This window comes from Nelumbo nucifera, chromosome 4 (genome assembly GCF_055504915.1).
Source record: "Nelumbo nucifera cultivar China Antique chromosome 4, China Antique-T2T, whole genome shotgun sequence".
Taxonomy (NCBI): domain Eukaryota; kingdom Viridiplantae; phylum Streptophyta; class Magnoliopsida; order Proteales; family Nelumbonaceae; genus Nelumbo; species Nelumbo nucifera.
In genome coordinates this window covers 93,420,712-93,448,351 of record NC_142652.1, presented here as the reverse complement: position 1 = coordinate 93,448,351, position 27,640 = coordinate 93,420,712, and the positions used below count along the sequence as shown (strand labels likewise).

Sequence of the window (27,640 nt, the reverse complement as noted above, 5' to 3'; positions counted from 1 at the left end):
GACTGATGATTAGTGATGAGACACTCAGAAAAAAATAAGAAGGCTAGTCCAGGCCCAATAATTTCAGGCCCACTACAGAAACAGATCTAAAATATAAAGAAAAAAAAGTCCCACACCAGTCACTTGTTACAACACGGATAACTAGGCAAGGGAAAAGAAACAAATAATCCTTTTCAAAGTAAAAAAGAAACAAATAATATTGTCTGCTAGGAAACTGTCCTCATCGCAACACCAAAAAAAAAACGAATATAGCCGGTTAGCATGGATAGCATATATTCTCTGAGCTTTCCGAAAATCTAAATTCTTTTGGGGTTTCAATAGTCAATACATCCTCTGCCTTGGCACTGTTTCATTTTTTATTTGTATTGCGAAATGATAGGCTTTGACTTCATCCTTTGCCTTGGCTCTATTTCATCCTTCCTCTTCAATCTATTTGAGACTTCTTCCTTATAAAAAAAAGTGTAATGGAAATACTTGTTTCTCTTTTTTCTCTCAGGCCTTGTTTGAGAATAAAAACTTTTAGTTTATTGTATACTTAGAAGTTTCACATGGTTTTCAGGCAATTTCTTTAAAGGAGACACAGTTAATTGGTAATTGTGCCCTGGATCTTGAAATTGGCAAGAAAGATGATTTGGGTCCGATTCGCATTATCTCCCCAAAGGAGGATGATGAAAAATGTTCAGATGACAATGAAGACAACTACAAACCAGTTACTATGAACCTTAATGAGGATCAAGAGCTGCAGTTTCAGGAGTTCCAAGAAAACCTGCCTGTCAATCATCAGCAAGAGGATGATGAAGAAAGGAATCTTAGTATTGGAATTTGGAAGAAAGAGGACATGATTAGTAGCTTGCAAGGAATATCCTCTTATGAGGACTTCCTGGAACATCTGGACCAACAGTTCAACAAAATTGAATTGGAACTTGCCACAGTTTTAAGGCTCTCAACCTTGGTACTGGAAAATGGGGAGAAGCCTAGAAATTCAAAGTGTCAACAAATCATGGATATTCTTGAGACTGTGTGTGGCATTAGAGGGAGGTAAATATGAAAGAGTTAAAATTTATGCACATTAGGCTTATTTTGCTTCTGTCTTGTTTCTGTTTTCATCAGTCAAATATTGATCACCATTTTCTATATTTATTGGACTATTTATTACTCATTAGTGATATTCTGGTTCAAATGTATCTACTCTCCAATGTATTTATTTCTGAGATTTGCATGTTCGTAGGATTGCAAGCATCATGCAGATGAAAGCAGAGATCAGATAAAGCTAGATTGCAATACATATTGTTTGTGCAAGACAGGTGAGAAAGGACTTGAATTTATGGTTCTTTTTTTATTAGTAAGTATATTAATGGATTCTTCCACTTATGACAACTCATTCCTTTTTTTTATCAGTAACGGCAAAATTTATTAAGAATGAGAAACTTTAATTACAAGAGAGGGGGGAGGTAAACTTTCTCAACTCCCCCACTAGCACAAAACAAATGATACAAAATTAGAAATGAGCCCAGAAGAAAGATCCCCTATTGACCCCTTGCTTGGCTAACCCATCAGCAAGTGATTAGCAGTTCTCTTTACCCAACTGTATTTCACCTCAATGCCCCTAGTCAGCCATTTAAACTTTTTCTTTTCATTGCTGTAGTTCCAGATACCAGTGTTATCTTCCTTTAGCCATCTCACCACCACCTCTGAGTCACCTTCATTGACCAATTTTCTTAGGTTCAACTCCCTTGCTCTGTGGGCACCTTCCAGATTCACAAGGATCTCAGCCCTAAGAGAGTCTCCTCCAATAGGGCCTGAGAACATGGTTATAATAAGCCCTTCCTCATTCCTGAACACTCCCCCTATACCAGAGTGCCCTGGTTTCCTTAAACTACTGCCATCAAAATTCAGCTTTATGACAGGGGGGGAGAGGTCCAAGAGGGAAAAGAAACCTTATTAATCTGGGCAGAATTATCTATCTCTAACCAATTTCTCAGCAAGTCATCCAAGGAGAAAACTGTGAATAGGTTCAGGGATTTCAGCCAGTGAGTCACCCTTAAGTGTATCAACTCCATTACATTCTCAATGGTTCTTTTCCTTTTCTGAGAAGGTAGGTAAGTTTCTTTCTTCCCAAATAGACCAACAGACTGCAGCCTTGATACATCTCAACATAATTCTCCCTCTTTTTAAAGGTCAAATAAAGTAAGGAGAGATGAGGCTTTGCACATCTGCACCCAAAAAGGTTCAGTTACACAATCCTGTTTTTTGTCCGAGGTCATATTTTCTGCTAAAGAATGAGTTGCAAATCTATGATTACCACTTGAACTCATATTTGTCTTCAAACATGAAGAATTATAGTTCTTTCAATAAGATCATGGAAAATATAGAAAAGTGAATAAAAACGAAGCTAACAATTTGCCAAGTCTTTTCACTGTTATTTTTTTTAAACAATTCTGATACAGACTGCATTTTGTCATGTTTTTGCCCCAAGTTAAGAAATAAATAGCTTTAATCTTGCCACTTAGTCGTTTGTTGGTTCTTGGGTTGTAGCCATTTAATACACTTAATATTTGAAATAGCTGAAAATCATCAAGAAACTTACACAGAGATCCATCTTTACTATATAATACCAATACTTGCATTGCTTCATGTCCAGGCCATTAAAGTCAGATCAGAATATTTTAATAGCATCATATAATATTAATACTTACAAATGTTAGTTGTCCAGATATTTTAATCCTTAAATCCAATTAATGAATTGAGGCATTTAAATTACAGTAAAAAAACTTTCAATATTTAAATGTTTTTTTTTTCATTTTTTACCCTTTTTTACTTGCGCATGCGCATGGCATATTCCCTTTCGGTACTACATGCAAATGCGTTTAGCTTCTTTTTATATATGATACATCCAGTTTGCTGCTTCATTGATCAAAGAAGAAAAAATAGGAAAAAAAAAAGAAACTAGTAGGTTTTGAGTGAACCATGATTGTGTCTAGATTTTCTAGTCCTTGGAAACCGTATTTAAACATTTTTAGGCTCTAATTGTCAAGAACAAATATGTATATCATTCTGAATGCCAATATATACTACATGTCCAACTATCAATACTTCTGTGAGTTCCTTTTACAAAACTTGGGTTGAGGCAAGGAGTTGCATCGTTATTCTGTCTTCCATAATCTTTTGATTTTTTAAGCACTTACGATGTCTGATTTGGAATTGCATAGAGTCTCACTGAACCTTCATTTTGTTCTCATGTTTCCCTTAAATGTGTTCGTTATCTATTTCTTTGCAGTCGCAGAAGGGATATTCTAGATATACCAATTCATTGATGGGAGAAGCATCCTCAAACAGGTAAGAAAATTCCCTTTTCATTGTTCCCATCCATTTCTATTTTCTTGTTACTTATATTGTTTCTCAAACAGTGAGATGCAGTTTAAATCATATTAGTAATGGAAGCTGCCTTTTTTGAAAAAAAAAAAAACAGTGAGATGCAGTTTCATTCTGTTTATTTTCTTTTTCAAAGAAAAGTTTTGTTTAATGTGAGTTTCATTATTTTGTCTGCTTATGACCTTCACTCTCTTGGTGCAGTCATTTTGTCATTTTGTGAAGGCTAAAAAGAACATAACTTAAATGCAAACAAGCTACTGTTATGGGGTGATTCCCGGGAACCATGATTATTGTAAAAAGTGTTAGTTCCATATTCTCAGAGTGTTATCAAAAGCTGGGTGCTTCGTGAAGAGATCTAAAACCAGTCATTAGAATGTTGTATATTTTCTTGTGGCATCCAAGAGTACATGTTTTAAATTTATGACTGATGCTTGCCTATTACAGGTAATGCCAGAAAAGCTATGCTTACTCGTATCTAAGATCTGGTTGAGTACTACGCTTCAGATGATATGTGGACTATGGATTCTTTTTCTGCAGCAAGAAGGGTTAATTGTGTTTATTTGGTTTTTTAAACGAGTCTAGCATGGTTACCTTGTGTTTATTTGGTTTTTTAAACGAGTCTAGCATGGTTACCTTCATGTAAATATTTTTCCTTGTGGTCTGAGCTCTCTGCCAATAAGCCACAAGCTCATGCATCATATTGATCAAGACATCCCAAATAAGTTTTGTATATGGAACTTCATACCCCTTCTATTTTTTTACCGCAATGCAATTTTTACCCAATCAAAAGGAAATAAACCACTTGTAAGTGAACACTACTCGGTTGCTTTAGCAATCAAGCGGATTTTCATGAGGCCTGCAGATTATATAGCCATTTCCTGGAATTCGCTTTGGGTTTTACTTTCCTCGGCTCCCTGGGTAGTGGGTGGTGTCTCAGACTCTCAGTCGGACTTAAAGATAGGTATTTGAAATTACGAGTGTCAACCTTCAAATCCCTGGTTTCTTTGTGAAGATCCAGAAAAGAGCTAGCTACTGTACCATCGCTTCAAGGGCGAGGGCTTTTAGAGGCACGCATAACCTGAGATTCACTTGCTAAGAGCTCAAAGTAAGTACATGAAGGCCAACACCAACAGGATCTCACCACCGAAAAATGCTGTTGACCAAGCAAATACTGATATAGGCTCTAATATGGTTTATACTATCAGGGTGTTGTTAAACACAATGCCCATTGATCCAAGATCTTCAAATCTCTAAGGCTTACACTTTTCTACCTTCAGAAACTAGTTTCCTCACTTGGTTATGCAACCAAAACCAAGAGCATTTTACGTACAACCATATCTTAGGCTATGGTCAGAAAGTTTTAGTGAAAGTTGAAACTCTCTCTAAGCTCTAAAAAATGAGGCATGAATGAGACGGTCCAGTGACATCTGATCATGAATGAGACGTATCCAAGTTGAAACTCTCTCTCTCTATGCCACTGTGTTAAGTTATGAGAACCTCAGACTACAACACTGAATTCTGTGTTCCCACTCCTAAACCGAGACATAGCAGGGCTACCATTGAATGCATACCAACTAGATCAGCTTACGCAGATTACTTGACTTTTAATCATCAGATTTGCTCATAATTTGTAGGATTATACCTTAAGCAGGACACATTTGAGGGGGACCCAGATCCCAGCTTTAGCCATTTCGGAAACTTGATGGTTCGTATATACCTAAATTATGGTTTCTTAACACTTTCTTTATGGACAAGGCACAAGAGTTGCAGTTACCATCTTAGTTGCTTCATCAATCATCATCCTCTGGATGCCACAACTAATGCAAGGGAAAGGATGGCTTAGCTCAAGAAAATCGATCTCCATGTACTGCAAGAGAAAAACTAAAAATCCAAGAAAGAAAATCTCAAATTTGAGATTATACACTGTTTAATGTGTAGGAATATGGACAAAGCTGAGCCAATCGAATCTCTGAAGATTTGAGGAAAAAGCGGTTGGGGAAGATGGAAATAGCCAGACTCCTAAAAAGGCTGCACTTCGTACCCTCCAACCAAGAATTAGGCCACTATAGTTCTTCTATACAGATTTTCAATGATCTGAGATAAGGAAAAGGAGAGAAACTGAGAGAAACAGACCAATGCACTGAAACTGAAAGGAGTCTCCCTTGTTTTTTAAGAGTTAGCTATTTATTTTTTCCTTAATAAAATGTTTCTGAAATCTTTCTATTACATGCTCCTAGGTTAACTATTAAACTGGACCAAACCAATTCACTTAATTGGATCTAGGGCGGTATGCAAGTCTATTCTCTTACACAACCATTCGAGCAAATTACTCAGGAGATCATACCGGATCAGACAGAAATAAGGAAGCCTTGAAGCACTTGTTTTAAATCTTCCCCATGGTGGTTATATTGGTAATATTGCCTTACGAAGGATAGACTCCCTTCCAAGTTCCAATCAAGCAACCCATATGGGAATCCAAACAGGCCATTCCCAAATGCTATATGTTTGCACAAGGAAAATGAATTTGCATAGATGAAGCCAAACAACTCCAAAATTTACTCGTTTGGTCAAACAACAATATGACAAACGAATCTGAACAAGAACCAACCATGTTTTCTTCTCCACCTAACAAAAATTGTTCCCAGTAGCTCCCTACCCTCCCACATCTTCCCAAGACTCTCTACTATACCTTGCTGAGTTCCGACTTTCTTGGTTTTTCCTTTGTGTTTGTGGGGTTTACTCAGATGGGGGATGGTGGAACGTCGAGTGTAGTCCCTGCTTGAATCTGGCCCCACCCAATGAGTCGCCAGTGCTTCTCAACTCGCCGGCTGAGTGCGACCTTCTCACCCTTGCTGGTGCACACTGGAGAGGTCAGCTGTAGCTTAGCCAAGTCATTCTTAACAGCAACTACACGTGCCCCTGTTGACATGGACCCTATGTTCAGCATCAGAATCTCTCCCTTGGCTAGCTTTGATACTTTGCCCTGCCTCTCTGTTCCCTTTGTTCTAACTCCTAGAAGACGGCGGAGCAGGAAGAAGTTGACCTGAAAGCAGAACAAAACCATTCAATACTAGCATGTTTAGCAAACTGCTTTAAAGAGTACAAGGCACAACCATTCCATATTTTTTATGATTAACGGATGTAACAGACTCATCTATGATGAATTGCCCTGTATTCATAATTCAAATATAAAACGAGCCAGACAAAGCGGTCCACTGGGAAAGAGCCCAAGAAAGGAGACACAATTTTGTCATACGGTCATACCACCATCTGCTACATGGCATGCCTACATTCATGTTAACAACTCTTGCACTAGAATGACAACTAGGCTGGACACTGTTTAAATCATAGAAGGCATTTTTCATATCAGACTTACCTCAAGTTCCACAAAAACATCGGGGAGTGATCCAACCTCCCCAAGAACCTGACCCACCAGCCTGTCAGCACGTGTCAAAGTAGGATCCATGGTGGTACCAACCCCAATAAGCCCCCCGGGCACGGCAAACTGCAATTCATTTTGCTCGGCGTATAATGAAACTATTCTTGAATATATTGGAGTACACCTGATGTTACCACTCTCATCTTTTACAACAATTCCAGGGCGAACTTCAATGAACTGATTCACCTTCAAAACACCCTGCACATGGCAAATTTGCTCAACTTTGGTATGTAAGCAATATGTGATCCCTACAAATATTAGTTTCCAAAAGGTAGCAGTTTTTGTCATATAATCTGCTCTGTAGAAGCACCCAAAATCTAATGCACAGCAAACATGTAGGTCAGAACTCAGAACCATATTTCATAGGTCAGAGAAATTTCATATAACAAACATCCAACTCAATGGATGATTGCAATAATTCATCATATTATCCTTTCTTGATAGAAATAGAATTAGGAAAATCTAAAACTTGACACCCTTGAGGGAAATATTGACGGGAAATATACTAAGTTAGAAACTAGGTTCTGTTTTGGTCAAACATTGAACCAATAGACAAACTGTTTGTCCAGCATATCTCCTGACGGTCTACCATCCAATTGTTTGCAGGTGCAAAATATGTACAAGAATGCACCTTCACTTCCATTCTTGAAACGTAAAAAAGAAACATACCCTAAGAATGCTTCCACCAGCAACTCCACCCTTTATCTCATCAACCTCAGACCCAGGCTTATTCACATCAAAAGATCGGATTACTATCATATTTGGTGGTGAGACAAAATTCCTCTCTGGGATGGGGATCTTTTTCACAATGTATTCACAGACAACATCAATATTATATTTTAACTGAGCAGAAATTGGAATGACTGGTGCACCATCAGCAACAGTTTTCTGAAAAAGAAAAGCCGTAAAATATTTTAGTTCAACTTCCACAAAATGGTGATGGCAAACCAACATATACCCTTGCATTAGATAATGCTCCAGGATACCTGAATAAATTTCTGGATTGCTTCATGCTGGTTGATTGCAACATTTTCTTGAATGAGATCAACTTTATTTTGTAGAATAATTATATGTTGCAGGCGCATAATCTCCACAGCAGCCAAATGCTCAGAAGTCTGAGGCTGGGGACAGCTTTCATTCGCAGCTATCAAAAGTAATGCCCCATCCATAATTGCCGCTCCATTAAGCATTGTAGCCATGAGAATATCATGACCCTGTTACAGAGTGAGGAAACAAAATGTGATGCAACAGATCAGAAATTGAGAAAAAGAAAACAAAAATTAGAAATATAACATATAAGATGAACATTGTCATAAGGAAATCCATAAAAAAACGATGAAACCAGAAAAGATGCCATTTATAAATTCAAATAATAACTTCTGCAAGAAAGCCTTTTTTATAATCAGCAACAATAATCAAATTACTTATGGACTAGAAAAGAACCTTCCACCTACTATCATTCTTCTAAACATGATACTAGATATAAGGGAGATGTCTAAATGTCTATCCTTACCGGGCAATCTACAAATGAAACATGTCTCAACAATTTCATCCGTGCATTTTCAAAGCCTGGCACATCACAGAGAGGATTATCTTCTTTTCCACTTCCATAGGCCCTGCAAAATCATTTTGAATAGAAAATCATGAAAGGTCCTAGATGGCACAGAAATCATTTTCTTGGATATCACCATACTTGTAGCACATGGGCCGAGGGCATTTTTCATCTTCACATTTATATATCTTTGCATTAGCATATCCAAGCTTGATTGTAATGTTACGCTCCAACTCATTTTTAAAACGAACAGTCTGAAATGACAAAGAAGGAACCATAAGAGCCTATTTTAAGGTTTACATACGCAGCATCATAAACAAACCATTCAATTAGTGGAGACAGGACAAAATTCTAGGTTGCTGTATCTTGCCATAACCAAGCAAATGGGTAAACTATAAACACAATTAATTTGTAATGGAAGATGCATCACTTAAACTTAGTCCTCCTTAAGATGAAGGATAATTCAAACCTGTAAGTCATGCTACCACCAAATGGTTATTTATCTAAAATTAACGAATTATATATATATTTTTTTTGAGCAGGGTAGATGTGAGGCCCACTGGCCATACCAGTGAGATCCTGTAGTTCCACAGGTTTGATCTCATACCTCCAAATTGGAGAGTGTGCCAAATGATATAATATTATTTAACCGTTATTTGCTCCCCTCCCCATAAGTTAGGTTCTTTTATATGAATAATTAGAAAATAATTTTATTTATAACTTGCTTCACCTAAACATTGGGAGTAAGAAGCTTTATAATATTCGGGCATGTAAGCAACCCCATGGTCTCCATGTTTTGCCGTTTTTAACTGGAATATCTTCAGTACATGCTCATTATTCATTAGAAGAGAACTCCACAAACTATTTTATAAGCAACAGAAAATATTCCATTAAATAAGATCACCAAACTGCTCAAAACAAAGAAGCTGACCTGTAATAGTGTAATTACAACAGCTTCCTTCACATAAACCCACAAGAAAGAACAGAACGATCTTAGAAATTACAGCCTGGTCCTAGACAGACCCAATCCAAACAAACTCTCCCTACCCCATTTCCTGCCAACAAGTCAGCTAGCAAATTAGCACTCCTAGGGACCCAGTTGAATGAGGTGTTCAATCTGGCACCTAAGGAATGAGCCAACCTCACCATATGCCTAAACTGCCAAGGAATCTGGTCCAGAGATTTCATCCATAATATATGATTATTTCACAGTCCCCCTCCACTTCTACATTCCTTAATCCCTGCTGCAATAACAGTTTTAGACCTTGAAGAAAGGCCATCAATTCTGCACTTTTTTTGATGAATCATCAATTTTTCCGCACTTAGACAACTCCCAAATCCAGCTGGCCCTGAATAACTGAGAATTATATTACCATTAGAATCCCTAATCACTCCAGATTCCCCAGGATTTCCAAAGCAGCACCCATCAAAGTTAAGTATATATCTTCCTTCCCCTGGTGGGAACCACTCCACAACCCTTTGAGGCACACTGCTATGAAAACCCAAACTCTATATTCCACTACCTCAATAGGTCATTGAGATTCACTCCATTAAATTCTTTGCAAATCATTGCACAATGCGCAGTTCTTATCATTGTGAATTCATTCAATTCCTCCACCTGTTTGTATTTCTCTTTAAAAATTCTAGCATTCCTTTCCCCCCATAATCCCCATATAAAGTTGCTCCTCACACAATGCCACAAAATTTTCTGTCATGGTGTTGAGCATCTTATTATAGTTGATCTAAAGGGGTCCTCAACATCAGAGAGTGCAATCCACACTTCCCCAATGCCCAACCAAGGACAAAAAATGTTGCCATACCCAAGAAGCATAGGAACAGTGCAAAAGAAGTCGGTTGGCACCTTCCCCATTTTTCCAGCATACGACACACATGGGGTGAATAAAACCAATTCTCCCACTTCCTTTGGAATCTCTTGCAAGTATTTATGACTTGATTCACAGCCTCAATGAAAAATCTTTATTTTAGGTGAAATTAGGCTAGACCACAAGAACTCCACAAACTTTGGTTGCATTCTATATTCCTACAGTTGCACAAATTGCCACAAACAGAAAAATACTCATCTACCTGTAACCTGTTAAACCCACGTAATCCACCAGATGCTGCCAATTTATTGGATTTCCTTTTCTTAATTTCTTAATTCTATAATATATTTAATATCTACTTTCTATAATTGAATTAATTAGAATTCCCTCAGATATATTATACAAGTAAAATACCTCATCCTTTTAAATCAACTAGCACCCTACTTATCAAAAATAAATAAAAGTTATCTGACTTGATTGTGCTAAAATATAGCACTCAAACATATTGTCCAGTCTATTTTTCCTATTTTATAGGATTTGTTATACACAATATAGGTACCAAATGCCATCATTTGTTAATTTGTATGATTGTATGCATATATTATGTTTGTTAAATCTCTTGTTACATTTATAAATTCAACAAGCTTCCAACAAAGTGCCAATGTCTACAATAAAATTTAAGACTATGTCACCAAGTCTAGAATGGGTAGAGGAATTTTTACTACTGCAGGGACTCATTGCCTATAAATCACTACATCTTGCGCTACTTTTCTGGCTTACATTTGCTTCTTAGTTGGGCTTTTACAGATAATTTCCTTGTAGACTACTTCATTTTACATTCTAGATAAGGCAATTGTTCAGTACATGAATGAATATTAAAACAAATACAAAAGGATGTGAACAAGAAAAAACAAAATAAATAAGGAAAACACTTATTTTATTCTCTTTGTTTTATCTTAATGAATGTTCATTTACTATCAAAAAGAAATAGACTCACCTGAACACCAGATATTGCTTTTACGACTGTTGACTTTCCATGGGCCACATGCCCAATGGTGCCTGAGGAAATATATTAAAAGTAGAGATGCATCAATATCAAAAATAGAAATAGGAATCCTGTTTAATACATCATCTTGATGGCTATAGGATCCATATGAAATTATAGGGATATTAAATCAACAAGCAGAAATTCTAAGAAATAGATGAAAAGCTCAAATGAAATTTTTACGGTTGTTGGGATTACCAATATTTATTGTAGCTTGACGAGAAATTACTTCAGGTGAGAGTGGATGCAGTTTAGTCACATCAAGCTTGCTCAAATCTTGTTCCATTAACCCTTTTCGAGACATTTTGATAGTTGTTGAGGCCTCTGCAATCCTGAATTGAAAAAACAATACATTCAGGCACATATAAACATACCAGTGTTTTAAAAGCACAAGGCGCAAAAAAGGTACAGGGGCCAATTTGCGTCTCAGTGCAAGGCGAGGCACGTGCCTTTTTGAAGCAAGGCGCAAAAATACAAAAAAAAATAAAAAATAAAAAATAATGTCAGAAAATTCAAAAAATAAAAAAATATTAAACATAATATTAATAAAAAATATAAACTTAAATTTTAAAATAAATGCTTTGAAAAACCTATTACCTAAAATTAAATTACACAAACATAACATGTAAAGCGTATTCAAATGAAAATTTAAAAATAAAATCAAACATATAAAACATTTTCAAGCATGTAAAACCCACAATCTCTTTTTTTCCTCAATTGCATTACTTAAAGTAGCTAATGTGATGTAAAACATATTACATTCCAGATCCTACAAGCCCCCTTTGTGCCACACTCCTCGAGGCAAGCCCAAACAAGTCCATGTTAGGGTCTTAAATTCTTAGTTCTCACACAAAAATAATGATTTTATAATTTTAATTGATTTTTAAGAAGACATTTTATTAGAATGAATGAATAAACAAATAGGGGGTTCTTGGAGCCCCCGACCCAACTGCTAGGTTCAAAAAAAGCAAAAAAAAAGTGGAATTTTCAAAAGACGCATGCCTGGGCTGAGGCACAAGGCATATCAGGCGCATTCCTAGGCAGTGTTTTAAAACGCGGAGGCATGACGCGAGGCGTTCCACTACCTAGAGGCATGAGGCGTAATTCAAAACGCAAGAGGCGTAAGCCTCCTGAACACAAGGAGTCGTAAGCCTCCTTAAGAGGAGGGGGGTTATGAGGAGGATGAAAAGGAAGGGGGGATCTCATTTTTTTCTTTATTTTTAATAAAAATCTTTTATATTAAGAAGAATAAAGATGCATAACAGTAATTCAAAGGGGGGTCTTATCAAAGCGAAGGCGAGCAAGCTTGCTGAAGCGGAGCAAGACCCCCCCAACTCAAAAAAAAATAAATAAATTGGGCTGCATCGAAAAGGGGGTGGGGGGGTCTGGGGTCGAAGCCCCCCAACCGAAGGGACAGGGGGCAAACCATTTTCTTTCCCCTTATCTTTTCTTCCCTTCCCTTACTTTTCTTTTCTTTCCTTTTATCTTTTTTTCTTCTCTTTCCTTTCATTTTCTTTCCCTTTCTTTTCTTTTCCTTTCCTTTTTTTTTTCTTTTTTCTTTTTTTTTTCTGTATTTTCATATCAGATGTGCATGAGGTGCAAGAGGCGTACGCCTCTAGCACGCCTCATGAGAAAAGCGCAAGAGGCATACGCCTCTAGCACGCCTCATGAGAAAAGCGCAAGAGGCGTATGCCTCAGAGGTGTCAGCGCCTCTAGCACGCCTCATGAGAAAAGCGCAAGAGGCGTACGCCTCTAGCACGCCTCATGAGAAAAGCGCAAGAGGCGTATGCCTCAGAGGTGTCAGCGCCTCTAGCATACGCCTCAGGGCGTTTTGGGAGCGCCTCACCTAGAGGCGTGCCTCCAGGCATACGCCTCCCACGCCTTTAAAACACTGTTCCTAGGCGCACCAGGCATGCGCCTTTTGAAAGGGCTGTGCCTAGGACCTAGGCAAGGCGCATACCCTAAAATGCGCCTCGCCTGTGTACCTAGGCGCACCTTTTAAATCACTGAAACATGCACGCATAAAACATAAAATTTCCTGATTTTTTAATCATAATTCTTCTTATTTTCCTGCTTTGGAGAGAGTCAAATCACTTTTGTTCATTTTATTATCTTAGATGCTATGGAATGAACCCCTTCTAATGATCTGAAATTCTGAACTATGGATTTTCCTGACAAAAAATCTCTGATCCAATAACCTGGAAGAATAATTGTCTAGATAACTACTAACTAAATTTTATTAAGCTATTCATTCAAAGTCATAGAAATTTATAGAATTTGGGCTTTAGTCTTAATTATTCTCTTTTTTTTTAAGTGGAGATATGCAAAATTGCAATTCTTTCTCTTAAATATCTACTTCCTGCATGCAATTCTTCTGTCCTGTGTATGCAGTGTGTATTTGTTTTAGCTATAAAATTGCAATTGTACCAAACAGATTGCTAATTTATACTGATGATTTGCATGGATCTCAAGGACTTTCAAATGGGTTCAGAGTTTGATATTAGTTTGACAATGCACAGGGGCATACAGAATAGTATTGCAGTACAAGTAAGAAGGTTTTACTTTCCATTCTCATATTATTCTACAATACGTTACATTGGGCAGCTTACTCTGAAATGGTATTGACAAGATATGCTTGGCAGAAAATTTTTATAAACAAAGTTGGATGTCAACAAGGATATCTAGTTTATTGAGCTGGGCTTGGGAGAGAATATGCCTATACCGAGACCATTTTTAAACATCAAATGCGTTAGTTTCAATAAAGTAACTCAAAAATAAGAAAAAAATAAGCAAGTTCCAGATATTCATAGATGCAAAGACAAAACCACTAAAACTAGACGCAATAATTCCCCTCATTTTGTAATCCCCAACAAAAGACATTAATAAAAAAAAATTACTGCAACAGATTTAAATGGATTGCGCCTAAGTTGCAGACTCACAGTTTGTACACAGTCCTCCCCTCAGTTCTTCCCGCAGGCTAAAGCATGAAGAAAACAAAAGGAAAACCAAGAATAAGCCGAGTATTACCCAAAAATAAACAAAACAAAGGATGACAGAAGCACGAGATAGATCTAACATCTAAGATAAAGAAACAGAAGGAAAAACAGATCCCTGAGGACAGATCGACCTACCTCGCTTTGGGGCCTGGAGTGTGCCAAATCTTCTACCCCTTCTGATCGTTTATCTAACAGGTTCAGACTACAGATTTTCAATCGAGCTTGGTCGTATTGTGATTTGTGTCGATTAATCGACAGAGTTCAGTAGCCAAATCACCTACTCTCTTCTTCTTTTGTCTATTCTCTGACACAACAATTTTAGGGTTTCAAGGTTCAGGTGTTTAGGGTTTGGACTTTGGACGGGCTGAGATGGTTAAGGGCCAACTTGGTCTTGGGCCGAATTATTGACAGCCCAGCCCGAGGGCGTTTCAAACCGATGTGAAAAGTGAGAACTGAGAAGCACAAAACGTGAGGAAAATCATTTCCGGCCTGGCCCGGAAATATTTGGGTTTGGGCATAGGTTTTGGGATAGGCCCGTAAATTCCTGAGCTGGGCCAATGTATTGTGAATATCTATTTTTTGTATGCTATCCAATGCTGCATCTCAGCATCTCCTCTTAAATTATACGGACCCCTCTGTATTATGGGATTAGTGACAAATACCTTTTATACTTTTTTTTTTTTTTTGCAGTAAAGGCCCTCTCAACTTTAACCATTAGACAAAAGACCCTCTTCCGATAACATTTCGTCAATTAACTAAAAAAGATTTTCGAGATTCTTGTCTGATATAAATGTCCAAACTACCCTTTTCTTTAACAAAACAAATCATTTAGCTTTTTTTGTACTTTGTATTCTTCATCGTCTTTCCTCCGCTCCCTTTTCCCGTTTTTTCATGCCAGATCACAAGAGGCACCACCGCTCATAATCTGCTTACTCGGATTCCTTACTAAGACTATCCTTCAAAATTGATACCTCAGTTTCATCCCATAATCTGCAATTCTTTTCGTTTTGTTTCATCTTGGCCTCTGCTAACGAAGGTCACGCGGTGACCTGCTTAATCTACACTCTATTACTCAGTTGGGCAGCTGACGTGGCTAATCCCGTCGGTGTTTTTGGACGGTGAGAATCCATCAGACAAATCGTTTGGTGAGGATCTGTTCCATGGTTCCTCGCAAAAGAGATTGCAGATTGATTGCTAGAAAGTGATCGGCCGTTCTTGTGGATCAACCGTCAACGGGACGCGAAAAATAGAAGATACAGAGTTTGAGCGGATTGGAAGAGATGAAGAAAGAAGGAATGATTGTTCCTTGCTGTACCCAGGTGGAGATTCTGTCTCACCGGTCCGTGGGATTTCTGTGATGCACTTTGCTGGAATTCGACGTTCGACTTGAAGAGTTTTAGGCTCCGTTTTTGTTGGATGGGGATAAGAAAAAATTGAATATTCTAAAAATATTTTATTTTTTTATATATATTTATTTTGAGAGAAAGAAGGGATGGGATGAAAAAAAGTTGAACTGCGAGATCTCAAAATCATGAATTCGGATCGCATTAAAACAGTGCGACCTTGGTGGGAAAACTCGAAAAAGCTCGAGTTACGATCTCTCTCCTCCCTCCCTCCCTCCATAACGCGGCAGCGACGTTAGAGCACGACCATGCCAGTGGGATCGTTGTCGTCAGAGTTAGAAGGGCACGAGGCGAAGGCAGCAGCGACGACGACTAAACAAGTTATGGCAGAGTTAGAAGAGCACGACCATACAAGTTACAGTGGTAATCAGGAATAAACAGAGAAGTTGAAACGAGAAGAAGAAGAGACGCCCAAGAAATGCAAGCAGCTGCTGCTGCTGATTCGGGGATGTCTAATGGTCCTTAGAACATGAACGCCGGTAACCCTTCGGATTTTCCGGCCATTCGGACGCATGATGGCGGCTTCATCCAATACAACATCTTCGGTATCGTCCCCCGATAATGCCCATCGGACGAGACACTTACGGAATCATCCCCTAATAACAAGAAAGATGAATTCGATCTTTTGAATTTTTTGATATGGAAAACAGAAAAGAAAATCCCCTTGTCCGAACTGGAGAGAACTTTTACCATCTTCTTATTGGCTCTTCCTTTGTTGTGTGATTCTAGCTCGGTAATGAATTCGGAGACCAACGATGGTGGCCATCAAGAAGATAGCTAATGCGTTTGATAATCACATGGATGCCAAACGTACACTTCGTGAGATTAAGCTTCTTCCATGTTTGGATCACGAGAATGAAGGGGGTAGTCGTCGCCTGACTCGCCTCCATTTGTCTCGAACGAAGGAGGAAGGTGAACAGTCCCATTTCAGAGGTGGGAGATAAAGGGAGTAGCCGTCGCCTGATTCTCCTTTGTTGGTCTCGAACAAAAGAGGAAGGTGAACAATGACATTTGATCCCCTTTTACATTTTCCCATCCCATCCCAATGAAACCAAACATTAGAAAGTTAGATTTTTACACTTTTCCATCCCACCCAAATCTTCCCACAAACCAAACGAAAACTTAAGAAAAAAAATGGCATAAAAAGAAAATAAAGAAAGATTAATGGAGTATTTTGATAATTTAACATTTTCATCATCTAAATCAACGGTCAAGGGGTATTTGTCGCAAAGTAAAAATTTAGAGGTTCTTTCATTCTTTGTCAAAAAAAAAGTATAGGGGGTCTTTGTCACTTGCCCCATAGTAAGGGGTCCGTGTGATTTACCCTTTATTATTAAAAACCCACTTAAATGCAAATTTACTTTTTTATTAACGCACTTTTACATCTTATTATTATTGTAAATATGCATTAGAAAGTGTATTTTCTGTCATTTGTCAATGAATAAATGTAATGTTGTCAAACAAAGACAAAAGTGAACCAAGAGTGCAAATTTACATTTACCTTGAACCAGAATTTATACTCCATTTGCATTGTTTCCAAACGCAACCTAAATCTTTTATTCATTTCAGTAAGTAACTGCACTTCTCATTCTATTAGAACAACCATCTTATTGTGAATTCTCTTACATGCAAGGAAAGCAACTCTTATTAAGTCATACCCACCTTAATAGTGCTCCCCTCTAATAATAGTACTTATAAAAGATGCAATATTATATGTATCAAATATGCTAGATTTTGGATTCATGTTTAATTGGATCAGAAAGAAATAAACTATTTAGGAGCTTAGCTTAATCAAATCAGATTATGATTAGCTACAGATCATGATTGATGCGTTTTTGGTCACGTACCATTTTTTTGTGATGTAAAAATTTTTTTGGCTAAGTACCTCGTTATTTGACCCGGTGGTGACGTGCCTTGGTGATGAGCTACTTGGTGGCGAACTCCCTGGTGGAGAACTGCTTGATGGCGAGCTCCCTGGTGGAAAGCTACTTGGTGACGAACTGCTTGGTGGCGAACTCCCTGGTGGCAAACTGCCTGGTGGCGAGCTCCCTGGTGGCGAACTGCCTGGGGGAGAACTGCCTGGTGGATTCGTCATTTGACCTGCTCCTAGGCAGCCTGCAACTCAAAGAATGATGGAGCTCCCTTGTGCAGTGCAACCCGACTGCCCTCTGCATGAGGTGATTTCCTCTCCTTTGTAGGCGGCGAGAGCTGAGGGACCTGCGAAAACTGAATCAGAGGACCCGGGGGTATTTTCCCGGCGAGGACTCTCCAATGCTTAAGTTAGCATTTTGATTACAGAGAGCTTGGAGAGAAATGAGAGAGCTAGAGAGCAGGGGTTACCATCATTTTTTCCCTCTTCTTGGCTTTGGGGGTCGGAGTCCTTGTATAGTGGTGTCCTCGCGGGTTAGGTGGGTGAAAAGCCTTCAAACGGTAAGACTTGTCATATCCCGTCAGAACCGAGGTACGGTGGTGAACTCCTCGAGGTTGTCAGGCTGGCGCTTGTGTCAGGCGGCCAGGTTGACACCTGGGCTAGGTTGTCAGGTCGGCACCTGTGTCAGTCGGTGGGTCGGTGTCTGGGCCAAGTTGTCAAGCAGGAGATCTTCTTGCGATACACCAAACTACTCTTCTGTACCGAGCTACCCTACAAGTGACGAGCTGCCCAGGGGAGCTATGCCGAGCTCCTTGGGCTATGCCGAGCTGCTTGTGGCGAGCTTTGCCGAGCTGCCTGGCTCCTTGGTGGCGAGCTCCTTGGAGAGCTGCCTATCTCCTTGGCGAGCTACCGAGCTCCTTGGTGAGCTACCGAGCTCGCGGGGTATGCCGTTATGGTTCATCGGTGGGCGTCTTATGGGTTGCCAGGTCGGATCATGTGTCAGGCTGATCCAGGTCGGCCAGGCAGCGCGCAGGCCGCACGCCAAGCCGCGTGCAGGTCGCGTGCCAGGCAACGCGCAGGCCGCGTGCAAGCCGCGCCAGGCCGGCCAGGTCGGTGTCCCGGCGGGACATCGACTTGGTAAGTTGTTACCTGGGTGTCGCCTAGTTGTCACGAGGTGCCACGTGTCACAATTTCACTGGAGGACCAAATCTATCCTCATCAATGATCTTTAAAACTGCAAAGGTCATCTGGATCTTCTATCTACAGTTCAATGTCATGTATCTATGCTGAAATGTGTGTATGAAATAAATGAGTGAACCGTCACCACTATTCCATATCCTGTCCAATTTGGTTTTAGAATTGCTAGTAATCTACAATGTAAAACAAGGTAGATATAGAGATATTGAGGCTTTTTGAATTTTGGCATGTGAAAAATTGGTTTTGAGGATTGTCAAAGTAATGAATTTGTAACTAAATTATTCATTTTCATTACCTTTCTTCATTTCCTCTCATATTTAAAAAGAAAAAAAAAATATTTTGCTCATCATTTCTGGATGTGTTGTTTTAATTGTAATCCTTAAATCTTAAATAGGACAATAAAATGAAAATATTTATTAAAAACTATAAGATGAAAGTGTAGAACATCAATCTTCAATAGTTGCATTACTTGTATCATAATCACCTAGCCTTGTCCTAACTATACGGGTTGGCCATATGAATTTTGTTCTGCCATTTCATTATGTTCTTTGACATATCAATTGTCAATTTATGTTTCCTTAAATCATTTCTTAATACTTCAATCCATATCAATTTGCAAGTAGCAACAGATGACATCTTTCTGGTGCTTTTGCATTACTTGTAGGGTAATGCTTTTTGTATATTTATTTGAGATTTGAGGACAGGTGTGGCTTTAAGGTTTTTTTTTTTTCTTTTTTCTTTTTCATTGGTTTGCAACTAAGTTTTAAAGAATGATATAAATGGAAGGTGTAGATTGCAGCCAGCTTAATTGAAGTCTGGGATAAAATCCTACTTTTATCAATACCGATTGCTGACCACTGAGCGTTGAGCTTATATACATCCGAAGAAACAAAAGGCAATGGAAGGTCTTGTTCCATATTATCTAATGGAGAATATATCAAATTTAGAACCTCTATGGGCTGGCCCATGGTTGAGGTATTCCACTCAACTCAAAGAAGCATTGTCCCAACTATATGGGCTCAGCTAGTCAAATCCGGTTTTTACCATTCCACCCCTATATATTAAATTGAGTTCTCAAATCATTTCTTACTATGATAGTGATAGAAAATATACCTCACTACCTTGTGTTATTTTTGGCCAGGCCTAGATTTTCCAAGAATTAGGTCTTTTTGCTATAGTTGTTATAGATTGAACATGTTTTCTCAAAACTTGTGTACATTGGGGAAGTCCAGTGAGAGATAATAGAGAATGTTGAACAATGCTATTATAGTTTTTTCTCTTGGTACAGAACATTGCCGTTCAAGATCAAAATATCCACTATTCAAACTAATGGAAGCATTGTCATGAAATGAAATTGTCTTCATATCCTCTCTTTAGTCTTTTTCTTTGATAGGTTTCAATCTTGTTTTGTTTCTCCATGCTTTGGTTGTTTGATTTAGGTTCATGTTATGAAGTATTATGTATTTGATATAAAATCAGAACCATCTTGTATTATTGTTATTCATCCCTCATTATTGCTGATTGAAGACACAATTATGATGTGGAAACTAATAACATTATTTCTCTAACCTACTGCTTCTAATCCATATTCATATACAAAAGTCTTATCATATTTTCCTTAATTAGCCTTGGTGTTGATAGGTGGATATGCATCTAATGGAGCTTCTTCTCCAGGTGGACAGTCTAATGGTGATTCAACTAACACAACAGTAAGTGCAACTCTCTCATCTTGTTACCCAAAAGACTGTTCTCCTCTTTTATATCATTAACCCAATTACCTAAACGATCAACACCTATTGGAGGACCAATGCTGAGGAAGTAAATGCCAAATAAACTTCCTGTTAAAATGAAAAGGAAAAAACCAAAAAAAAAAGAAGCAAAGGAAGACAAGGAAAAACAAAGAACTAAAAGAAAAATACGCAAAGATCTATATTTGCCAACAACCACCAACAAAGTGGAACTAGGTTAGAACTGAATCAAGTAACAATGAAAAGTATGACACCATAACCCTGCCAATAAAGTCACACAAAGCAAAATCTGAGCAAAGAAACTGTAAATTACTGTAACACAAAAACCCTAAGTTAGCAACCAAGAAGCAAACAAGAAAATACAAACAGAACACATTGTCGCCAAAGAAAAACAGAGCAAACAAAATCTCTACCAGAAAAAAGGGAAAAAACATATGCAATGCAATTGACCGGTGGTGGCAGAGCTACGAGATAATAGAGGAGTTAGTGAGCAGTGGCAATACCATTACCACCAAGCCTAGATAACCCACACAGTCGTTCCAAAATGCAGTGCAAGAAAAATACCATACTTAGTTAACAACCAAGAACGCTAGAAAAGCATTACAAATCACATAGCAGAAAAATAACATACTTAGATAACAACAAAGATGAAATAAAAAAAAAAATTACCAATGATTAGCATACCAACACCAAATGCGCAAGAGCAACCAACAATAGCATACACCTATTAAAACCTACCAAAAGAAGAGTCACGAACAAACAAATGAGGTGAGCATAGACTCCAGACAGCATATTAAAAGAAAAAAGGTGGAAATTTTAGGAAGAACTTTGAAAAGAAAAAAGAGGCTTTGTTTCTTTTCCTTTCTTCTTCTTTCTCTCTCTTTCCTTCATTTCACCTTTTTCTCCTTCTCTCTCTTTCTTTTAATTTCCATCTGAGTGGAAGAGAAGAAATTGCTAAAAACTAACCAAAGAAATAGTCGAAAAGATGAAAAAAAAAAACAACAAATGAAATAAAGCAAATATGATGATATTTCATGAAAAACAAAAGCAAATAAGCAGTTATTCAAATGACAGTAAGCAAAGGAAAACCAAAATCAAAGAGCTCCATAGAGGCAAACGAAACAAAACAAAAGGCAGAGATAAAATCCTCCTACAAACCCTGAAGCAAAAACAAACCCTAAGAGCTATTGAACCTTGAAGTAGAAATAATCAAATAAACCCTATTCCATTGTTGAAGAAACCCTACGGAGCTCTAGAACCCCAACTCGAGACAAAATCCTCTCACTGCTAGGAGGTCTTAAGGACCAAAAAGTTGTTAGGGAACATAACCCTACAGAGCTCTAGAACCCCAACCCCGAGACAGAACCCTCTTATTTCATTCACTGGTAGGAGGTCTTAGGGACCAAAAAGTTGTTAGGGAACATAACCAGTGAGACAAAAAGAGAATGATGAGTAATAGGATCTCTCCATTACCTGGGTTTTCTTCCTATCTACGGAAACCCCTAATTAGAAAAATGGCAGTTGGATTGCTTCTCTCCCATTGGAAAAAAAGCATTGAAAATGATTGACCAGATTGCCTCTTTCGTTGAAGGTCTTCGCATGCCGTAAACGAAGAAAAACCTTAGAAGCTGAGGAAAAAAGGGAAAAAGAGAGACTGTGAGAGGGCAGCTATAGATGGGGGAGATGGATAAGAGTAACGAGGGATTTTGGAGGAGAGAGAGAAAGAGAGAGGCAAATGATACCAACGAAGTCCTGCCAATCTCGAAGATTTGAAGCCTATTGTCTCCTTCCTCCGTGGTTAAACATTGGTACATTTCAAGTGCTTGAACACTTCCTCAATTGGAATTCATTCCAGATCAACATATTCATACTTGCAACAGAGGTTGAGAGTCTATTCACGGTGAAGATTTTCGAGGTTTCTGTTTCTGTTTCTGTGAGCAAGGGCAAGAACGAGAGGGAGAGAGAGAGGGATTCCTGCGTGGAAAATAAAGAAAAGAGAGGATACGTGTTGCACATGCAATGACATATTTCATTTTATTCGCACGCTCAAAAATACTCGCACGTGAAGGCATTCATCTACTCGCACGAGTAGATTTCATTTTGCGTACGGAGAAAGCAACATTTCATAATATATATATATATATATATACATTAAGTGGATGAAAGTTTTAATGTCATTTATATGATTTTTAGCTACATTTATTAAAGCGCCATTAAAACCTATTTTTAGTGACATCTTCTATTCATTTGTAACAATAATAGTGTTTATTGTTTTTTTAGTGTTTATTGTTGTTTTTTTCTTTATCAACAATTTAAACATTGATAAAAAACGTAATAGTTTCAAATTTTTATCTTTTCCATTCAAAAAAGTTGGGATCATTAGAAATGTAACAATTCAGTATCTATCGTTAATTAATTGTTAATTAACTGTTAAATGGCATTTGAAAAAAACACAAATGTCCTTCAATTGTTATTTAATTTTCTTTATCAATCATCTAAACACTGATAAAAAAATTAACGGTCCTAAATCCTGTATTTTCCATTCAAGAAAGTTGGGATCATATTTGATTGAACATTCTGGTAGCCATAACTTAATTAAATAAAAGAGACAAAGATTTGAGACTTAATTTTTTGTTAATATTTAAATGAAATAAAAGAAAATTAGATGACACTTAAAAAAGCGACATATATGTCTTTTTCAAATGCCACTTAAGGAATGGTTGTATGATCCTCGAAGCCCATTGTTCCAAACCAGGCATCTAATAATGCCGAAGACAAACTGATGATGCCACGTTGACTGCATATGGCTGCCGTCTCACAGAGATATCTCGTGACAAGTCTCCCAATAGGTATAGAGGGTATCCATCGTAGACTTTCCCACCCCACAAGGTTGCCGTCGAGAGGATGGGAATAAGACCCTTGGTGAATTCAGTGCCAAGAGACTCGGTATTGGATGTATTGTATGGCTGGAGATCTACCTCTAAGACAACACTTCTTTTATCAATACGTCAACAGCTTAAATTTTTTTTACTGTCTTTTTTCCTCTTATTGTAATAAAATTTCTTTTAATTATGTTCTGATATGCCAGATGATCCAAGCTAGTGACACGCTGCCATGTGGCCCATGTGGAAGGGCAAAATGGTAAATTCACTAACAAATTGGCCATAAATCCCATAACGAGACTTTTCCTTTATAAAAGATTACACACTCTAAATAGTTCGGCTTCGGTCGGGACAAAGTCCATTCGAGCAGAATTCGGATTATTTGAACTTGATGGTTGTTCAGTAGGCTGTGAAACCAATGATGAGGTTCTATGTCAATAATAAATTCATAGGCCCCACTGTAAAAAGTGCAGGCCCCATGTATTTAAATATTGGCGTAGAACCTTATTATTGATTCCACAACCTGCTGAACAGCCGTCACATTCAATCAAACCTTATTCGTTCGAGCAGTTTTTACAGCCTTGTATTGAGAATATCTCCATATTTATGTGCTTTATTTCATCAAGAGATATTTCCAATGCAAAGTTGCAAAAGGTGATTGGAACGATGTGGGCACGAGCTTGCCCTAATGGAAGCCAATCTCCACTCCAAAGGCACATTCTTTATGCACACTCATTTCTCTACTTTATTGCTCTCTAGTCACCTTGGTTCATCTCTTATTTTCTTCTATTCATTTGAGCTCCCAAATTCATACCTTAACTAACTAGATCTTCGGAGACTCCTCTCTTAGGCTCAATTTGGAAAGAGTACAAATACAAATATGTACATTACAAATGGATACAAAATACTAGGTTTTGCACTCTACATATTTGTATTTGTAAAGCTCAGTTTGGAAAGAGTACAAATACAAATACGTAGAGTGCAAAACCTTGTATTTTGTATTATTTTGAATGTATTTGCACTCTACATATTTGTATTTGTACTCCTTCCAAACTGAGCTTGCACAAATACAAATATATACAAAATAATACAAAATACAAGGTTTTGTATTGTACATATTTGTATTTATACTTGTTCCAAATTGAGCCTTAGGGAAGAATTGCAGGGCATCTAACTTATTTTTGTGATAATAGGTGATGTGGGTGTTTGGTATCGTGGTCAGACCAAGATATATTGCATTTTGAAATGCACCACAATCTCTTAAAGGTCTTCGATTGACTTGTGGTGTGGACTGATCCACACTATCTCATGGATTGGTCCACACCAAAAGCCAATTTCTCATCCACATGTTTTTATCGTGGATGATCCACACTACTGTTAGAATTTTTTTACTAAAAACGATTTCATGCTTTGCATGGTATGTTTTACTCAGTCTATCCCGTATTTTTTAATTCAATATGTGTATATTTTATTACTTTTTAATTAAATATATGTATATTTTATTAATTATTGTTTTATATAAAATTAATACTCTAGGCAACCTAATGATTTTTTTTTTATTTTTATAAAATAAAATATTGCTTTTTTGTGTTAACAACATAGATCACCTCACATGTTGTTAGGCCCGTTACTGATACCTAAAAATCCTAGGCCCATTTGACATTTAATCTGATTATCTCAGATTCAAATTATGTATTTATGTAATTCAATCGGATTCAAATTTGACCCCATCCAATCCAATTATATTATAATATTTATTAATTTTTATATAATTATATTTAAAATTATAAAAGTATATTATATTATATATAAAAATAATTAAATTTTAAAATTTTATGATATTTTAAAAAATTTAAAGCAGGGTCTAGTTAAATCCAAATCCGATCCAAGTCTCTTAGGAATCGAATTCTAATATGAGTCTTTAAATCCGGTTGGATTCAGATGCAAGTTTTCATTAATCAAATCGGATGTGGATTTTGCTGCACTTGATCTAAGTCGGATCTAATTACAACCCTACATGTTGTAGGTGAGATGCATGGAATCAAAACACAGGGTGTCGACTGAAATGCACCACACCTTGTAAAACACCTATGGGGTGTAATGTGGTTCAATCCACACTTCTTTGTCCATGGTTCAGAACAACTAATGTGTTGGGGTGTAGTGCATTCTCATAAAAACACACCACCCAATCTCTCATCTACCTTATAGAACACCCCGACATTGCTACTGTGATCTTTGGACATTTCTAGCTTTCTCCTTGCCTTCAAAACCGAATAACATCATATATAGAAAAAGTAGGGAATTGTATACAAGGTTTGTGCAAGTTTCCCCATCTTTCCCTACTTTTTCTTTTAAACCAAAGACAACCTTAATTCTCAATGCTGAAATAATTTTTTAAGCTTTCCAACCTTAATGTCTCATATGGCTTTTGTTTTCCAATGGTTTCAATTTTTATTTTCCAGAAGTTATCGTAAAAAGGTTCCTCCTTTTACTATGCTACAAATTTAATAATAATAATAATAATAATAATAATAATAATAATAATAATAATAATAATAATAATAATAATAATAATAATTACTATTGTTATTTAGAAATTGTTATCATTTTATTGTATTATTTAATTACATATTTAGTTATTTTATCAATGTTATAAAAACCATTCCGGAACCACTTTGCCCATTGGTTTTTGAGTCAACGGTTTGACCATTTGATCCAAATGGATCATCTTGTTATGTTTGAAGAATTAAAAATATAAAAATTAAAATAAATAATTGACCTGAAAACAACTGAGTGTCCATTTAGTTTGTGGTAATAGGGGTCCGGAATGAGAATCTGAATGGTCCATTCCAATTCTAACTGTTTGGTTGGGTGGAATCTGAATGCTCATTCCTGGTAAAATGGCCATTCCCACCCTCTCCCCCAGGAATAAGAATCCATTCCAGCCAATTCTGATTCCGGTTTCCATTCCAGACTGAACCAAACTGGTGAAGGGGATAGATCACATTAAGATTGTGATTCTGATTCCAATTCCGACTGTAAACCTAACGGACCCTAAGTGATGGCATTACGTTAGCAGACATCTAGCCTACCAAGTATGGGGGAGGTTTCAAGTTTCAACAAGTATCATAAAATTATGGGGTAAGTTGGAAAAACTTTCCCTTCCCATTCCCATTCCATAGGAAAAAAGACCCATCCCAAAGAAATAACCTAGTGTGAAGGTTTTCAAGACTTGTGAGTTGCACCACCCAGTTCGCTAGTGATCATGTTTTCAGTGGAAGAAACTTCTGTGCTCTGCTGGGACGAAGCCGGTTTTTTTGACTTAAACCAAAAGCAAGAAAATTGGGGAACGGCCAATGGGGCTGTAAGTCTGTAACATAGTTGCTTTCCGAGTCGAAAGTAGATGGTGAAAAAAATTGGCAATGGCTTCGGTCTAGAATGTGTAGATGGTGAACCTCTGCTGACTGCTAATTAGATGGCAAATTCACCAGCTGGCAGCTGCCCACAAACTCAGGTACGTATGCTATACCGTATTTCATTGGAATAATAACTGTTCAGCCCAGGGTCAGAATTTGTAGATTTAAAATACATTTCAGGTAAGTGTCAGTTCAAAATTGATGTTAATTTACAGGCAGCCACGGGACAGGTATAAGTGCATAGAGTGTGAATTTTTGACATTTTCAATGTTTATAACTCTACAGTGGAAATCAGATATGGGTCTGTCCATACTTTTCCGTATTTCATTTTGGATTCTGTTTTCATTAAACTAGGTTGACTGATGGGTCAACGGCATCGGACTAATATGCTCGTCCCATTAGTCTCACACCTACCGCAATCATCATGTTTAGACTCAATTTTGGCGTATTTCACGCCTTCATTTCGCCGCTGGCATCTTTAAAATATGGGTCGTTGGAACATTTTGTTTTGACTTTAAGATAGTCCTACACGTTTTTAGGGGGGAGGAGATCTTTTGGCCTTTCCAAAATTCCCATGAGCCTTCACTTCTTTTTGTTTTTGCCATGGTTTGGGGTTTAGCATGGCATGGCGTTATCTTTAAATCCCTCTTGTTTTTTAGGGTTCATTCGTTTTTTGGATTTTGAGAAGGAAAAATCGATCAATAGGATTTTGATTTTTATTGGCTAAGATACCCATGTTTTTTTTTTTCAGATTTATGTGAAGTTTATAAAAAATTAATTTTCGTTAAATACTCGTCTTCTAGGTGATAAGTAATTTTTTCACTTAGAGAAAAAATTGCCAACATTTGGATGGAATAAAATTGTCCCTTTTAATAATGGCTTTTTATAGCTAAAACA

At 37.5% G+C, this 27,640-nt stretch overlaps 2 protein-coding genes across 9 annotated transcripts in view; one reads left to right on the top strand and one right to left on the bottom strand.

The window, feature by feature from the left end:
- Nucleotides 1-4,170, top strand: part of LOC104610638 (forkhead-associated domain protein) — a 35,009-nt gene extending 30,839 nt beyond the window's left edge. Inside the window, exons 3-7 of one of the 5 annotated variants that reach the window (XM_019199974.2) lie at nt 560-1,038; nt 1,229-1,304; nt 3,278-3,336; nt 3,574-3,639; nt 3,817-4,170. In XM_019199974.2, coding sequence (XP_019055519.1) covers nt 560-1,038; nt 1,229-1,268 — 519 coding nt within the window. In that variant the 3' untranslated portion in view covers nt 1,269-1,304; nt 3,278-3,336; nt 3,574-3,639; nt 3,817-4,170. Of the gene's footprint in view, nt 1-559; nt 1,039-1,228; nt 1,305-3,277; nt 3,337-3,407; nt 3,547-3,573 lie in introns of those variants that run through there. The other 4 variants (XM_088903991.1, XM_019199972.2, XM_010277358.3 and 1 more) reach the window with 4 other exon arrangements.
- Nucleotides 4,171-5,876: 1,706 nt separating this feature from the next.
- On the bottom strand, nt 5,877-22,366 carry LOC104610645 (eukaryotic translation initiation factor 2 subunit gamma-like). Of its 4 annotated transcripts, none has more exons than XM_088903990.1 (10): nt 22,188-22,366; nt 21,919-22,073; nt 11,430-11,563; nt 11,184-11,245; nt 8,505-8,617; nt 8,325-8,427; nt 7,798-8,025; nt 7,481-7,699; nt 6,749-7,009; nt 5,877-6,415 (listed from the first exon to the last, which is right to left on the bottom strand). In XM_088903990.1, the coding sequence occupies exons 3-10, from the start codon at nt 11,533-11,535 to the stop codon at nt 6,113-6,115; spliced, it is 1,395 nt and encodes a 464-aa protein (XP_088760116.1). In that variant the 5' UTR covers nt 11,536-11,563; nt 21,919-22,073; nt 22,188-22,366; the 3' UTR covers nt 5,877-6,112. The 4 variants fall into 4 exon arrangements, with proteins under 4 accessions (XP_088760116.1, XP_010275672.1, XP_088760115.1 ...); XM_010277370.3 differs by lacking the exons at nt 21,919-22,073; nt 22,188-22,366 and adding exons at nt 14,171-14,208; nt 14,363-14,727; XM_088903989.1 differs by lacking the exons at nt 21,919-22,073; nt 22,188-22,366 and adding an exon at nt 17,516-17,534.
- Between the last annotated feature and the right edge of the window lie 5,274 nt (nt 22,367-27,640).

Coding starts and splice junctions, on each gene's coding strand:
- LOC104610645 (XM_088903990.1), bottom strand. CDS start 11,535: ATGTCTCGAAAAGGGTTAATGGAACAAGATTTGAGCAAGCTTGATGTG. Junction 8,026..8,324: donor TTTCATTTGTAGATTGCCCG/GTAAGGATAGAC, acceptor ACTCTGTAACAG/GGTCATGATATTCTCATGGC. Junction 7,010..7,480: donor CTGGTGGAAGCATTCTTAGG/GTATGTTTCTTT, acceptor TGCCATGTGCAG/GGTGTTTTGAAGGTGAATCA.